We start from the raw sequence: 16,550 nt of genomic DNA on the forward strand, positions 1-16,550 counted from the left end.
TCCTGTTTCAGCTTCAGAATTAACCGAAACTCCTGCACAGCATTCACAGAACTGCTTCTCATTTCCAGGTAATCCAGGCCAAGTACTGCTCTGACTGTACCCGGGGAGAAGAGGAGGAAACCTCTCCTCTGTGCATAGAAACTCGTATGTTAATGGAACTCTGGGCTCTAAAATTCCAGGTTTAATGGCTACTACCAACATGAGGGGAAAAAAAAGAAAGATCTAATCCTTCCAAGGTTCCAGTTACCTAACTATAATTGCTGTAACTTATCAAAATAACTGCTACAGTCCTCACTGTAACTGGTAATGAGAAGTATTCAATTACATAAATAGAAGTATCCATTACACAGAAGATGGTCTGTTTGACTTCTTTTTTTATAGAGGGGAAAAAGAAAAAAATAACTTCTTCATTTCACTGCCCCCAAAGAGACTCAGCTGAAGTCAGGCTGTGTTTGGTTGCTTAAAATTCCGCTTATTTCGCAACTGCCAGGCTACAGCAAAATATTAATGATTCAGCACAGGCGCTGGAGCTGAAGCACACACTGAGGTGTCAGTACAAGCAAACAAGGTATCTGTGCATTTACATGGCAGAAGTTCTGGCCACAATAAAAATTCATAGTTTTAAGCACAAGTACAGACCACTCTCCAATTGCTGAACCCTGCTGGAAAGCTCCCCGAGACTTCCAACAGCTCTGAGACCCATTAATGACACTCTGAGACACAAGAACACTGATTGTTTTAATGTGGCAATACCTAAAACTCCCACTCCAGTGAGCTGCACGCTGCCAGGCAAGCAGGAAGGTTTTGGGGCATTTCTGCTCCAGCCTGAAGGGAGGCCAGTGAATGCTCAACCAGCCCAAAGATGCCCTCATTGCACCACTTTTCCTGGGAAACCAGGTACTTTGTTCACTACAGTCTCATTTCAGACAGGAATAAAACCACTGACCTCCTCAAGACTTCCCAGCCCGTTCCTCATGTTCCAAGACAGGAGCAGCTGTGCTATCCCAGGCAACCCACTCCTCAAATCTGCTGGACAAAGATCTCACGAGCCCCTCATGACATCCACTCCCTGCTTTATTACTCACACTACCACTACAATTTTAAATTTTATTCATATCCAGATTTTTTTTTTTTAATTGACACATTAAAGCACTGGAAAATGGACTAACCTCATTTCTGCAACAGCTTTTCTGGTTTTGAATCATGTTCAACCTCACTTCTCCCTTCCACTGCACACATCACACCCTATTTCAATACTTCCCTGTAGGTCAGATTTAACAGACTGCTCAGCAAGGTCTGCTCATTCCCACTGCTCTTTCCTGGACTCTTCCCAGCAGGTCCATGTATATTTTTTTTTAATCCACTGCCAGGATGGACACAACATGCTGCCAGAAGAGGATTATTTCACATGCCTCACTGGCTACAACACTGATTTTATATTTAGGCGTGTGATCCAGCTGAGCCAACACAGCCCAGGGCTGGCTGTCACAGCCAAGTCCCTGCCCCAAGGGTCCCCACGCTGTGCCTGTGAGATTGCTCTGGCACAGGTGGAGAGGAAGAACACTGCTGGATTTCCCCCTGCCCTGGTTTATGGAGTGTTTGTCACCGTGCCCTTGTCCTCGGTGTGTCACAGCAGAACACAGAGGGCTCTTCATCCCAACACTGATGTTGCCATGCAAACTCCCTGGATCCACCTTTCCATGGAATACTGATTAACTGCTTCACAAGTCCATTTGCCCAGCAGTTTCACCCCCTGCACACTGCAATTTCACCCAGGCTACATTGCCCCGTGCTGCGAGCAAGAACACCATGTCAGAGAGTCAAGACAACACATCTGGGATCTTTTCTCCTACTCCCTTATCAACAGGCTCATTACCTCTGCAAAGGAAAAAAAGTTTAACTGATGTGACACATTACATTGTTGACAAGCCCATACCAAGTAATATAATTTTCTCCTCGATGTTTCCAAATAATTTAATTATTTTCCCTGTAGTTTTCCAGAACCTGAAGTTGACAGACTGCCTTGCTTCGTCTTCTTCCCTTTCACAACATTTCATCTTCTTGAAGACCTCTGTTTCACTAAGTCCTGTCCACTCTCCAGTGTTCTTCAGACAATCTGCAGCACTGATTTCTCAGCAGGCATCACAGAGAAATGTAAAAACCAAACTCATCTTGAAAATCTCCACCTGAGTAACATTTTATTGAGACATGACTTACCAATTTTCTGATGAAAGATCTTGTCAAAGGTTAATTCACCCCTTTCCTCGAGGTATTTCTGCATAACACTGCGGATACTGAAAGAAAAAAAGGGGAAAAAAAAAAGAGGAGTTACTTGAAATTGCTTTTTTTAAACCTTTGAAGAAAAGTCAGGTGGAGGCCTGGCCTGGCCTTGGGTGAGCTGATCCCTGGATACCCTGGTCACCACTTGGGTTCTTTATTCCTGCCTCAGGTTTAGCTTGCACTGTGAAATAACTGCACAAGTCACCCCGAGCTGCCCCAGATCAGCCACACAACGAGCCAACAGCAGCTCCATTAGGCCCCGCTTGGCTGCAGTGCACTTAACATCTACTTTGCCTAATTTATAATGTCACAGTCACTCACTTAAACCACATTAACAAAGATTTCCTTTATTTGTCAAGTAACCTCAATATTCATTGTAATATAATGCCTATAAAAATTTCATATGAGCAACAATACAAGTACATAAATCTTAAAATCAATGCAAGCCAGCAGTGCTGGGCCTTGGTAAAGCAACTCTACTGTCACAGTATCGAGTCAAAATTCCACCAGACTTTCTCTGTTTCCAATTTTAAAATCGATAATTTCCAATTTTAAAATCGGTAATTTCCAGACGTACTATTTATTACTATAATTATACTACTTTTTATTATAATTATACTATTTATTATTATAAAAATAACCTTGAACAAAGTACTCATGCTCTAAACAAGGCCATTAAACATCACTCATATTTCTGCAGCAGCAAAACTGAGCAGCTAATCCTTGCTGACCTCAGGGATGTCGACAAGATGTGCTCACAGGGACCCCATCATCAGGAGTTCTGAGAAATTTCCCAAATACTGACAAACATCTCCTCCATGGAGGGAGGAAAGTATCCACACTCCTCCTCAGAGGAGGACCTGAAGCATGAAGTCTGAATGACCTGACCACAGAAAAGTCTATAATAAAGCCAAGGACTTTGCTGGAAGGCCCTAAACCCCCATGTAGGGAAATATCCTATTAATAGTTTTCTGTGTATCTCCAAGTCCCACATGGAACACGGATCTCTGAACAGTGTGATCCAAAGCGAGAGCTCTGGAGGCCAACTACCACATCAAGTCAGACAAGAACTGGGAGGGCTAAACACTGTTAATCAGGTTTGAGATCATAAATTATTCAGTGACGAACTTGCTGTTTATTTGTTCATTAAGAACTGGGTCTGCTCTCTGTGTATTTTAACAATCTAAACAAAATACTGATTTTAAATGAAGAGGAAGCAGTAAATAAGAGATCGTGGAATCACAGAATGGTTTGGATTGGAAGGAATCTTAAAGAACACCTTGCTCTACCCCCTGCCACGGGCAGGGACACTTTCCACTATCCCAGGTTGCTCCAAGCCCCATCCAACCTGGCCTTGGACACTTCCAGGGATCCAGGGGCAGCCACAGCTTCTCTGGGCACCCTGTGCCAGGGCCTCCCCACCCTCCCAGGGAACAATTTCTTCCTAAAATCCAACCTAAATTTTTTGCCAGCCAGACGTTCCCCTCACCCTTTTGTGCCTACAGAGGACTCACTGGAGATGAACAAGCCTGGCACGAGTTCCCAGAGCCCGCAGCTCCCCCTCCTTGGTGCTGCCATCGCCCCCCGGCACCGTCCCGTTCCCACTGACCACCAGACCAGCAGCAACAGAATAAGCCTTTTTCATAATAATGACATCAAGAAAGCTTTCCTCTGCTCCAACGAGTGCACTACAAGAAATTACATCAACAGATCTTCAGTCTAGACAATGGGAGAAAAGAATGAAAATTTAACGTGTGACTGAAGCACCCAGGAAAACAGTGATTGTGTAAGGAGCAAACCTGTCCAGCGCCTCCTCCTCTCCCGACATGCCGTACTTCTGGTCTGACGGATAACGCCAAAGGAACAAAATGTCTTTTGCAGCCACAGAATCTGAACAAATCTGTAAAATGATCACAGGCTACAGGAGTCTGCGCTACTTTCTAGCTCCTCAACACTCACACCCCTTTGAAATCATTGCTACTTATCCATATGAATAAATAGGAATAAATTACATGGAGTGGATTATCACTATCCAGAATAATCACCTCCTAATTCTCACATGGGAGCTACAGGTAGAAATCTTCTGGAGTTCAAAGAACTGACGCAGAGTCCATGTATCCTTCAGAAGGATGGAAAATTCTACAACGGAGCTCAGCACATTCCCCAAACAGGAAGAAAGGTTCCCTCTCTGCTTTAGTCCATTGACTCATCAGTTGCCCTACACGTAAACAATCTGGGATTAAAAGCTGCATTTCACAGAAACGCAGCCATTTCTGAAAAGCTTTCCCTGGCCAGAGATGCCATCAGCACAAACCACGCGCTAATGCAAGAAGTGGCCATTTCTGCACGAGTTCATCTCAGTTCACAGCATGATCCACCTTAATAGCAGCACTCACAAGGAGCAGAAACAAAAGTTGGCTAAAAACAAAACCTAGGGGGACTTCAGAAACAAAAGTACATCCAACTGGACTGCAGCAAAACCTTCTGTTCATGTATTTTTTTCATTCAAAGAGGAAGAAAACACCAAACAACAAAAAGTTCACACTCTGCTTACTGTCCACATACCACAAATCAACTGAAATACCCAAGACAAGTATGTTTAGGGGAAGTCAAAAGTCAGGCCTAAAATTTGGTGAGAAATGCAGCTTGGGACTCTGGGCATGCCTTTCTGGGCATCTTCACCTTCACTGAAAGGGTGGTCAGGCATGGGAAGGGCTGCCCAGGGAGGTTTGGAGTCCCCATCCCTGCAGGTGTCCAAACAACGCCTGGACATGGCACTCAGTGCTCTGGGCTGGGTGACAGGTGGGGATCAGGCACACATTGGCATCGATGATCCCGGAGGGCTTTTTCAACCTCAGTGATTCTGGGATTCTGAAATTGCTGGTTTAACTGGGAGCACGGGGAAGCCCTTTGCCACTGGCCCCAGGGAGATGCCCAGCAGTGCCAGAGTGTGGGCAGCTGGGTGCTCCTGCACCTTTGAGAGCCCCTGGGTGAAGCTGCCCTCAAAGAAGGAGCTGAACAAACACCCCAGGCCTGCAGAGCAGGTTGGAGCACACTGCCTGGCTCAAGCAGGCAAAAGATGACTTATCTGCATCCTCATCAAACCATAAACTCTGTGAGCAGCACAGGTCACTCTAACCTGGTCAGCTCTTCCACCTGCCCAGGAAAGGGATTTATTTCAAGCATGAGCTGAAGAGTCTCTTGAAAGGAGCTTCAAGCTGCATCTTGGAGCTCTAGTTACTCCAGCCTTGATCAAAGAAACCTGCTGAAAAGCAGCCTTCAAGGTTAAACTCCATTCTGGAATTAAACAGCTCTTGCTGTCTATGAGCAGCCTGGCAGGGCACAGGCAGCAGCCGCAGTGCCAAGGTCGGCACAGGCGGAAAATATCTACTTGAAAACGTCTGAAAAGCTAAGAAGAAAACACATTATGTCCTTTCTAACACAGAAAAGGCCATGTACGGCAAGAGCATCCACGATCCTCCCTCCCAGACGAGTTCCAGCAGGAGCAGCAAACCAGAAGGAGCCTTGGAGAGGAGCTCAGCCAAAGCCAGGACTCGTCCTTGGCTGCTGCACTGGACAACAACAGCCACTCCTGCTGTTCCCCCGGAACAGAGCAGTGACAGCCTGGGACTCTCCAAGGAGAAGCATGCCAAGCAGGAGAAATGAAACTTCTGCTAGGTGTCCGAGTGTCTCTGCCAGCAGAGCCCAAGGATGGCCACTGGAACTGAGGAACCATCCATAGGGCAGCCGGAGCACAACCACAATGGATGCGGGAATATGCCCAAACCAGGATTTACAGAGGAGAGGAAAACAAACAGCACTCCTTCTGATACTTCCAAGAGAGATGGAGAGGGACTTTTTCCAAGAGCATGTAGCAACAGGACAAGGGGGAATGATTTCAAACTGGCAAAGAGGAGGTTTAAATTAGATATTAGGAAATATTTCTTCCCTGTGAGGGTGGTGAGGCCCTGGCACAGGGTGCCCAGAGAAGCTGTGGCTGCCCCATCCCTGGAAATGTCCAAAGCCAGGCTGGACGGGGCTTGGAGCAACCTGGGCTGGTGGAAGGTGTCCCTGCCCATGGCAGGGGGTGGAACTGGATGGCCTTTAAGGTCCTTTCCAACCAAACTATTCCATGATTCTATAAAAGTTCTGCTAGTCATTTCACACGGATTTTGTCCCTGAAGTTCTGTTGAAAGCAACTCACACCTCAGAAAAGGAAAGGGCACAGAACGAGGCAACGGGGTGTACCCATATATACAATACTCCTACTATTGGAACTAGGTCAAGAAGCTCCTTACTACTGGCCTTCTTACTACTGGATCTTAAAGGAGCTTTGAATTATTTATCATCAGGGCAGATGATTTTTTCTTGTAAGTCAATAAGAGTTCAGACTTGTGGGATGTTATCTGGTGTAGAGGTGCACATATGCACACCACAGCTTGGAAAAAATGGCCAACATTAAAGAACCACACCTGCATTAAGAACGAGCAGTTCCAGTCATTAATATATTCTCCAATAGGCTGAAACAAAAACAGGAGAACAGAAAAACAAAGTAAGAATGAAACAGCAGCTTCACAGAGACTGGGAAGAGCTTAGTTCAGGATTTAACTCTACCAACACTTCTTGTATCGTCACGAGCAGGTCATAAACTTTATCTGCTCAGATCCCCAGTCTGTAAAATAAAGCTGGATTTATTTTTTCCCTCCTCTTTGTCGTCAGAGCAGGTACCATCCCTCTGCCCTCTGTATCCAACAGCACCCTAAGCTCCTGATGGCTCCTGCCACGTCCAAATTAATAATTATTTCAAGAAAATGCCAGATATTCATCAACTCCGTGGCCAGTGCTTTGACTGCCAAGGTTTGGCAGTGCCTGTCCACTCTCTGCACTCCCAACATCCCATCTCCACACCACAGCCACCTTCATTTATTCCTGTGTCAGGGGTAATAAACACTGAACACTCACAAACCACTGAACCCATTTCATTCTGCTTGCTCTCGGACTGCACCTAGCTCGAAGTTCAGCAGAAGTCAGTGCTTCTCCAAATGACTCGGCTCTCAAGGCTGTAAAAGCCATTTCACACATTGTCACTGTGGTTCCAGCAGTTCGTGGGGCAAATTCCCAGCACAGAAAGCCAGAAAAGATCATTACACCATCTAAACTGATATTTTAATCTATGACTTGTAAACTCACAGAATCACACTCAGTCTTGGAGGTCTTTCCCAATGCAAATCCTTCTGTGAGTCAGTTATTAATTAGTGCACATGCTCGGTGCTGACAAAGCAATGAGCGACCCCAAACTTTGATTTCTTTCCATGAACACATCACACCACACGCACACCCCACCTCCACGGGACTCTGCCATTTTCTGGCCCAAGTTTCACCCATTTCTGCCCCATTTTGTGCCCTCACACCCCTTGAAGTTCGCGGCAAGCCACCGCCAAGCTCACTGCGGTGAACTAATGCTCTTGGAACTGTCGTGGGTGATTAGCAACATATTTCACCTCAAAGCCCTGTGGGATGGAAGGGATTAGAGCTCAGCAGCACCTGCCCACACCCCCCTCCTGTCCCTGCATCAGCAGCTTCACTTATGCAAATGATTTTAATGGAGAAAGTTTACAAGGAGGGAGCCAGAAGCAGGAGCTGTGTAGCTCCAACTTCACAAAACACCAGCCCCAAAATCCTTGAGGATCACTGGCATTATCAGCGCTGAAATCTGAAACTAATATAAAAGCTTCTAAGTACATGAATTTTTCAGGAATAATTACACCAAATTGCAGTGTCAAGGACTTGCCCTTCCACCAGATTGCTGCTGCTGAGAACTTGCAAGAAAGGGAAATCAGAGCAAAATCACATCTCCTCGCTCTGACTGCAATTAAGGCATGTGCCAATCATAAATTACTTTTTTTTTTAAACAAACACAAAATTACTGAAGACGTGCCAATTTTTTCTAATCTTTCTCAATCTCAAATGTTTAGAACTTTCTTTGCAAGTAGCAAGTACAAACCTTGACTGAGAGACCAAGAACTACTGCCAACACTGACAAACGCCTCTGATTTATTTATTCATTTATAAGCTCAGGATGCAATTTTACAGAGATTTGAAATGTTTCTTTCCACTCTCCAAATCCATCATAAAGTTGCTAAAATTGGACCAAAGATCCTGCCCTAAAGGCCTCTGAACTGAAAGCATGACAGGGTCAACAAGTACAATTCAAAGCACTGGCAGAATGGCCCAGAGCCACCACAGCCAAAAGTGGGTTGTTTTTTTTCTCTTTGTACAAGCGCATTTAAAAGGTTTAGCAATGCAAGATTGATCAAAAGCAAAAACTGGGATGAAATATTTGGCCTAAGAATCAGATCTTTCAAAGCTCTTTTAAACAACAAGTTAAAACTACAGGAATGTTCCTGTATTTTTGAACAATTAGAAAAATCTCGGGTGAAAAATCAAAAACCACCAAAACCCTTAATAAAAAATTTAGAGGACTAATGCACAACACAGAATTGCTTCAAACAATGCAAATGAACAGAAGAGGATGGAGAAGAAATGGAGAAGCCAGACTGGAGACTGGAAAACAACAGCAAATGATGAGAAGGCTCAAAAAGGAATGTCACTCCCACAGCTATGTCCCATTCCCATGGCTGTCCCAGCCATCCCTACTTGAGACATCAAGAGTAAAACATCCACACACGATTTGTCCTCTTTTAATTGAGTTACGGGATTGTTTAGGTGGGAAAAGCCCTCAGAGACCACCAAGTCCAACTGCTCCCGCAGCAGTGCCAAGGCCACCACTGACCCATGCCCCCAAGTGCCACATCCACAAGGCTTTTAAATCCCTGCAGGGATGGGGACTCCACCACTGCCCTGGGCAGCCTGTGCCAGGGCTGGACAGCCCTTTCCACGAAGGAATTTTCTGTAGTATCACCTAATTTTCTGTAAAATCCACCTAAACCTCCCCTGATGCAACTTGAGGCCGCTTCCTCTGGGCGCTAACAGGATCTAACTCCATTCACCATCACCCTCTGGACCCACCCCACTCTCTGCACCCACCACCCCTCTTCTCCACTTAAAGCTCAGTTTCACAGAGCTCGTTTTCCCTGCTGAAATTGAGGCAGAAACACAACAAATAACAGCAGTCAAGCCACATCCCCAGAGCTGTCACGCAGAGCCCCATTCTGCACTCGGCCCCTCGGGACAGGGGTGTCTTGCTCCAAGGTCTGAAGCACTGAGTGTTTCATTGGGTTCCCTGGAGCTTTTTAATTTCCCAGGAGGATACAGGAGCTGCCGGGAGCTCTTTCCTCGTGTGCACCTTGAGCAGAGGTAGAACTCCCCCGAGCACCCAGCAATTCCCAGCTCCTGTGCCGAGATCCCAGTGGAGCTACAGGAGCTGGGAGTGCAGCTGGTGCCCGTCTGCTGTCACACATTTCAGACTCGATCCCTAATGATGGCTTTGATCTTCACAGCTCCACCAGATCCCGAGAAATCCACCCTTTCCCTGGCTCCCTCCTCAATAGGACATGACACATGCTGACAGGATGAATTCCTGGCACACTGGAAGGGGGCTGAGGGGCTCTACATTCCTTCAAACGCTTTCAAAAGTTGTTATTTGTTTCTGCAAGGCATATTTATATAGGTGTTCAGTCAGTGTTGGAATGATTTTTTTGGATAAGTATGGGGTGAAGCTCCTGTGGAGAACAGCTGTCTTTTCTAAACTAGAGACTGCTGCTTTTGCACCAATTTAGTTCAATTAAATTACGTTATTTGGTTTATGCACCTGGACCTGACGGCTCCTGATAGGCTTTTTACTAATTTTATTAATTACCAAAGAAAATAGGGCTATTATTGATAAGAAGATTAAACCAGGCCATTCCACATGATTTCACCAGAACAGAAACCAAAGGCTGCACACGCTTGAGTCCTGATGTTACAGTTCCAGTGTTGGATGAAACCGTTTCACACAGGAAGGTCTGGGCACTGAAAAGCCATCAGCTATAAAAGGAGCAAAAGCTATAAACTTCATTCATTTTACTGAAAAAACATCTGGCAGGTCCCACAGCACCTGCAGCCCACCTGCATCAGCTCACACAGGTGCTTCACACCTATAACACATCATCACATTTCGGAAGCTTTCCCCAAAAACACATCTAGAATCATCCCTCTGTTTTTAGCACAGGAACAGAAGGCTGCACACTTATCTCCCCCCACATCACCCTTATTTACCTTTTTTCTTAATTAAGGTAATGACACCCGAGGGAAGGTCTACGCTGCAAAACATACACTGCAATCCTACAGCATCCCCAGGGAGAAGTAATTGGAGCATCTCTCCGAAGGCCAGATCTCTCCTTCCTGTGCCCAGAGCTGCTCCAAGCACCAGATGCTCAGGAGCTGAGACAGTCGAGGACCTCCACTGAAGCTCAGAAAATTCAGCTTCAACTCCTGCACCTGCCCAAGGTGCTACATGTGAACAAAGGTACATCAGGTATTTTCTAACTGGCTCCTGATCTGTATAACGCGGGTAACAACAAGCTGTCCTTCATCCTGACTCTCATTCCTTGTCTCTTACAGCTCTGCAACAGGACTTTCATCCTTCCATGCTCTCCTGTCTGTTATCAGGGTATGGGACATTGCAGGTACAGTAACAACTGAATTCCCGAGAGAGAGCACCCAAACAGAGCCAAGAGCAGCACCCACAGCAAGCAGGAGCCCTCCCATACAGCCTCCTACACTGACAGGCCATATCCATCCCTAGGCATGCATTCTTCCCAAGAAAGTGCTGTAGTACAAAGCTATCTTGAGATGAAAAGCAAGTACACGTTGTCAGCAGCCCCGGCATTCTGTATGCACACAATTATTTTGAGGGAGCCATTTCTTACTGCCTTCACAACCACACACTTCTGCTGACAGCAAAGCAGGGAAGCTGAATTTCCAACCAAAATTTCACTACTCTGTCTCACCCTGAGCTAGTCCACCAAAAAGCACAAGTGTTCAGCCTTTCTAGTACTGTTAGTTCAGAAAAAAAAGCAAGTCTTTCCTCTTCCTCAAGCAGTTCCCAATGAACCCTCACATGTGCCTTTTTCACACCAGCAGTGCTAGATAGCAAGATAAGCTGTAGTTTACTCATTTAAGCTTCAGATTTTGGATGTCAGGAAGAATTTCTTCATGGAAAGGGCTGTCAGGCCCAGGAATGTGCCCAAAACTGAACAGTTTTCTTGCAGCAACAAAGAAGCACCTAGAGAGACACAGAGGGCTGACATGGGCAGAACAGCAACAAAGATGAAAATTACACAAGCAATTGTCAGGAAAATTTTCCCAGAGACAGCACCGTAAATGAATAAACACAACACGGAGGCGTTAAACAATGCCAGAGAAAACACCACCAAAGTCATCCAGACTGACAGCAGAGACAGGGGAGTGTGAGCCTGCAACTTAAAGAGATTTACAGAAGTTTCACGAGGTGCAAGAACTCCCTGAAGGCCACCTCAAAGAAAGAACTGAAATCCACAGAAAGAGCAAGGTAAGGCCAAGAGAACAGAATTACAAAATCAGAAGCAAGAGAGAACAGAGCAATGATGCTTAACCCTGAGCAGGAGATGTCACTTGGATTTCAACAATATTCAGCACCAACAGAGGAGGAAAAGAAATCACGAACAGCTCAGAATAGAATTGGGAAGGCAAATCAACCTCTGTGTTTTCAACAACCCTCAATTAGGGTTTAAGGGCACATTAACCACCCTACAAGAAGCAGCTGGGCACCAGGGGCCAGTCTTCACCTGTACAAGTGAAGATGGGGTGGTAACTGAGGAAAAATGTCATGATAAAAGCATGATTTTTAAGAAAAAAGTGACTGCAACTTTGCAGTTGCAGATGCTCCCTTTTCCCCCAGCAGAGCAAGACTCAGAGAAACACAGCAGACCAAAGAAAAAGACTTGAGAGCAAAAGCAGAATTAACTTGCAACAGAGGTAATTACTGGAAGCAGGTTAGAAAAGGAGAGATGAGAAACATCTACAACCTCAGGGGGAGAAGCCTGGACAGATGAATGCTGTGTTTTGTTACCATGCCCATGGTATTTGTATACCAAAAGCACCCAAAGCTTACGTGATGTTTATAGTAAGAAAGGCTTAATGTCAACTTTCCAGGGGCACGCACAAGAGGCTTCTGCGAGCCCTGAACGCTCTCCCATTTGTTACCTGATTTCTTGGACCATTTTTCTCAGCTTCACATTACGCAAATCCTTTCCTCAAACCAGAACAAAAACAGCTGTTCTATAGCACCCTTCCACTCCCTTTGACCAAAATAAGGGAAATGTAAAATTTACATGGAAAAGTAAAAAACCTCAGCAGCCTGCTGAATAGCCAAAAAAAATCAGAGTGCAGTTAATTCACTCCTTTCCCACCAAAAGTTAAGATATTTGAAAGCAATGCTGCAGAATAAGATTTAGGTTTTGTATTTGCTCATATTTCCACAGGGCTGACTTCCTTCCCATTCCAGGCCTGATTTCAGCAGGATATTCTGCCTCTGACAGCCTTTCTGCCCACCCATGCGAATCTCCCTGAAAAACAGGCTTTTAGGAAACAATGTACGACAGAAAGATACCACAGCTCTCACAGCTCTTGGCAAGGCTCTTAGGAACGAAAGGAGGAAATGCAGAAGGGAAGGAAAAGCAGATGACAGAGGATGGAAGAAGGGTTGTTTTGTTTTGGTGCTTAAAAAAAAAAAAAACAAAAACACACTAATCCTCTTCCTTAGGCACTGCCGGCTCATTAGTGTTTTCCTCCCCAAACTGTGATATTCAACGATTTCAGGACAAAACCAGTCTGAGGATAATTCACGTAAACTCAGCAATAATCAGCCCTACGGCCAATAAACTCTTCACCCTCATAGTTTATTTGCTGCTAAGCCTTGGCCTGCAGCCTTGGAATTCATTCTGCCGGCACTACAGCTATTTCCTTGTAAACAGGAAGCCCCCTCAAATTTGCATTACAGTAAACTCATTTGCTTCATTTAGCCTCAGCCTTATCTGGGAAAGATAAAAGGGTGCCGACAGGTGCATTGGGCTCCAGCAAAGGGACAAGGAACAAAACCTTTGTAAAACCTTTGTAGTATTTCTGGAGGAGATAACGCCAGTGCACAGGACCCGTCCCTGGGCTGTGGTTGCCCGCCAGAGATAAACCAACACGTTCCTGTGAGCAGAGTGCTGCAGTAAGGCAGGGATATTTATTCTCAAGCATGGATGTGATATTCCAGTGACCTTCCCGCTGTCTGTCCCAGTGACAGCCAGGACTGACGGCGGAGATGGCTGCACACCCCGCGTTACAGAGCCGAGCTTGTGCTCCTCCAAGGAGCTGCTCACACCCGCACAGAAATAATGAATATCTGGAAAAATTGTTTGATTTCAAACAAGAGAGGACTCCGTGTGTTGTATTTTTTTACTGTTACTATATCAACCTGCCTTTAACCAGCCGATTTATGTCATTTTAAATGAATCACTTTGCCAGCGATACAGAATATTTCAGTATACCCAGCACACCACGTCTGCTCTAATGAGAGGGATCAAAAAAACCATCCAGAAGCCAGCACAAAGATATCTGACACCAGAATAACGGTCACAATTTCCTACTGTATGAGGAAATCCCTGGTTTCAGTTAGAAGCTGAGAGGTTCAGTCATTTCGAGCACCCTAGAGCCGTTTGTGGTCCCGGGCTGAGGTAAGTCCCCGTTCTGTTATGTCCGTGCTTCCTTCCGCTCCTGTGCTAAGGGCCTGGCATGTCCTTGTCCCACAGCACCACGTACAGCCCCAAACCTCTCCTCACTGAAGGCTTCTCACCTCCTGCAGAGCACAACAGCTCAGGGAAGGTGGCAAACCAACCTTCTCCTTTAAGATCTCATGCCAACAGGTTCTTCCACAGGCAGCCCAAGGAGCGAGGCACTTCGGCCACCGATCCCTTCACCTTCCCTCCTGCTCTGTAAAACTCCCCCTGACACCTGGCTGCCTTTCCCACCTTAAGGAGCCAAGCACAGGTGAATCATCTCTCCCAGCTCAGGGAAACCACCAAACACTGACACCAGGTAAATCCTGGAGCAGGAGAGCAAAGCACAGCAGGTTCCTGAGGCCTCGTGCTGTGCTTGCTACGAGGCTTCTGCCGCGCTGGCCACGAGGGATGTCGGTGCAGGCAGCAGCTTCGAGCCTCTCCACAAGCACCAACTGTGCTGATATTTCTCATGGCGTTGGGAGGACTCCTCGTGCCCTGCAACCCTCCACGTCCCACCTTTCACCTGCCCACAGGGGTCACGTCCCTGCTGGGAACAGGGAGCAGCACCGCTGCACATCACCGAGGACAGCACTGACATCACAGCACTGAGACACATGAAGCCACCAGCACCCCCAGCAAAGCGGTACCTCGGGCTAACAGGGCAGGGGAAATTTCATGGATATCGTACTGTTTTTGAAAGTGTAAACACATACCAGGAGAAAAGCAGGCACCTTTGTCTGTCCAATAACACCATCCTCAACCAGACCTCAAACACAACAGCCAAACTTCATCACCTGAGGTCTCACTGCCCCTGCAAGGGGGATAAACATGGGCAGGGCACCCTTCACCTTCCCCTGCTCCGCAGCCTCCCTGTGCTACCCAGCATTCCAGCAGAAAGGCAGGAAAACGAGTGAAGAAGTGGGAAGAGGGCTCCAGCGATCCCTGGCTCACAGCAGACAGCTAGGCTAGGCCACCAGCAGGCTTCCAAACTGCCTACACATTCTGCAGTAAAATTTGGTTTAGATTTTTCCTGTTGCAGTATTTTGTTTCCTGGCTGAATCTTCATTTTTAATATATACATACACACACACACACACAGAGCCATGAAAGAAAGGAAAAGCTTCGTTTTAATTTCAGCAATAAACAAGCAATGCTCAGGTGATGTTATAACACACACATAACCACAGGAAAAAGCTGGTTTTGCAGAAGAAAATCTGCTTTTAGCACAAGCCCCAAGCAAACAACCTCGGCTATGCTAAGGCACCCGTCTGCTCCCGCGGTGGGACCGGGGAAGGTCGGGGCGACGGAGCCCAGACCTGCACCAGCACCTCCGCTCCGTGAGCTGCCTGCTAAGGGCGAGCTCCGACCCCGTCCTCCTCCCGCATCCCCTGTCAAACCCCATGAAGCATCACCAAAAAACCGCTCTGCAGAGCAACACGGCCAGAGCGCGGCTCGGCTCGGTGCTACCGACTGCTCTGGACGGAATTCCTCACCCGCCGGCCGGAGCACCACCGGGCTGGGGATCCATAAACCCCCGAGCTGCGAGGGTTCGTCCCTGGGGGGATCGGCGTCCCCCCTTCACCCGCCGAGGGACTCCGCGCAAGTTGTGCCAAATGAACGCACGCATTCAACACATCCAGCACACCCAGCACACCCAGCCCGGCTCCGCGCTCGCCACGGCCGGACCCGGTGCCGGCGGAGGCCGCGGGAGCCGGGGCACGGCCGGACCGTTATGTCCGGCCCGGGGAGGGCGCCGGGGGCCGGGCCGGGGCCGCGGCGGGGCGGGCGGTACCTGGGCTCGGGCAGGGTGATCTTCTTGCTGGCCCTGGCCGCCGGGGTGCTCTTGCTCTTCTCCATCGCCATCAGGTAGCTGACATCGGCCAGCACCGCCTCCAGGTCCGCCATGTTCCCGCTCCGCCGCCGGGCTGCAGATGGAGGCTCCGCCGGGGCAGCCGCCCCCGGGGCGGGGGTTGGCGGCGGGCGGCGGCGGCGGCTCCGCCGGTGCGGCCGAGCGGCACCCGGTGCGCGTGTGCGGAGCGCGGGGGCCGCTCCCGCCTCCCGCCCTGCGCCCCGGGCGGGCGGGCGGCAGGAGGGACGGACGGACGGTCGGTCGGTCGGTCGGACGGACGGACGGTCGGTCGGTCGGACAGACGGCAGAGGGAGGGAGGGAGGGAAGGAAGGAGGGAGCCCCCACCGCGCCCCCTCAGCGCCCGCCCGCCCCCGCCGGGCCCATGGCGGCGGCCGGTCCGCCCCCGCCGCTCGCAGCCTGCGCGGCCCCCGCGGCCCCGGGCCCGCAGCTCGGAGCGCGCGCGGCGGCCATGGGCGGGCGGACCGGGCTGCCCCGCGGCGCCGCCGAAAATCCGGACATGGATCGGCGGCGGCCGGAGCGGGGAGCGCCCGCCGGGAGCGCCGTGAGGGGGGAGCGTCCCGAGGGCACCGAGCGGGGACGGCACCTGCGGGGTTCGCTGGCCCGGACACGGCCGGGGGTCCATTCTGCCCTGTGAGGGTGGGGAGGTCCTGGCA

At 48.4% G+C, this 16,550-nt stretch overlaps 1 protein-coding gene across 2 annotated transcripts in view; it reads right to left on the reverse strand.

Moving 5' to 3' along the window:
* The window catches only part of GRK3 (G protein-coupled receptor kinase 3), a 60,344-nt gene extending 44,305 nt beyond the window's left edge, over positions 1-16,039 (reverse strand). The window contains exons 1-2 of one of the 2 annotated variants that reach the window (XM_048322625.1): positions 15,820-16,039; positions 2,218-2,294 (exon numbers count right to left, since the gene is read on the reverse strand). In XM_048322625.1, the coding sequence (XP_048178582.1) occupies positions 2,218-2,294; positions 15,820-15,932 (190 nt within the window). In that variant the 5' untranslated portion in view covers positions 15,933-16,039. The remainder of the gene's footprint in view (positions 1-2,217; positions 2,295-15,819) is intronic. The other variant, XM_048322626.1, reaches the window with a different exon arrangement.
* Positions 16,040-16,550: the final 511 nt, after the last annotated feature.

Source organism: Corvus hawaiiensis, chromosome 18, assembly GCF_020740725.1.
Source record: "Corvus hawaiiensis isolate bCorHaw1 chromosome 18, bCorHaw1.pri.cur, whole genome shotgun sequence".
Classification (NCBI taxonomy): Eukaryota; Metazoa; Chordata; class Aves; order Passeriformes; family Corvidae; genus Corvus; species Corvus hawaiiensis.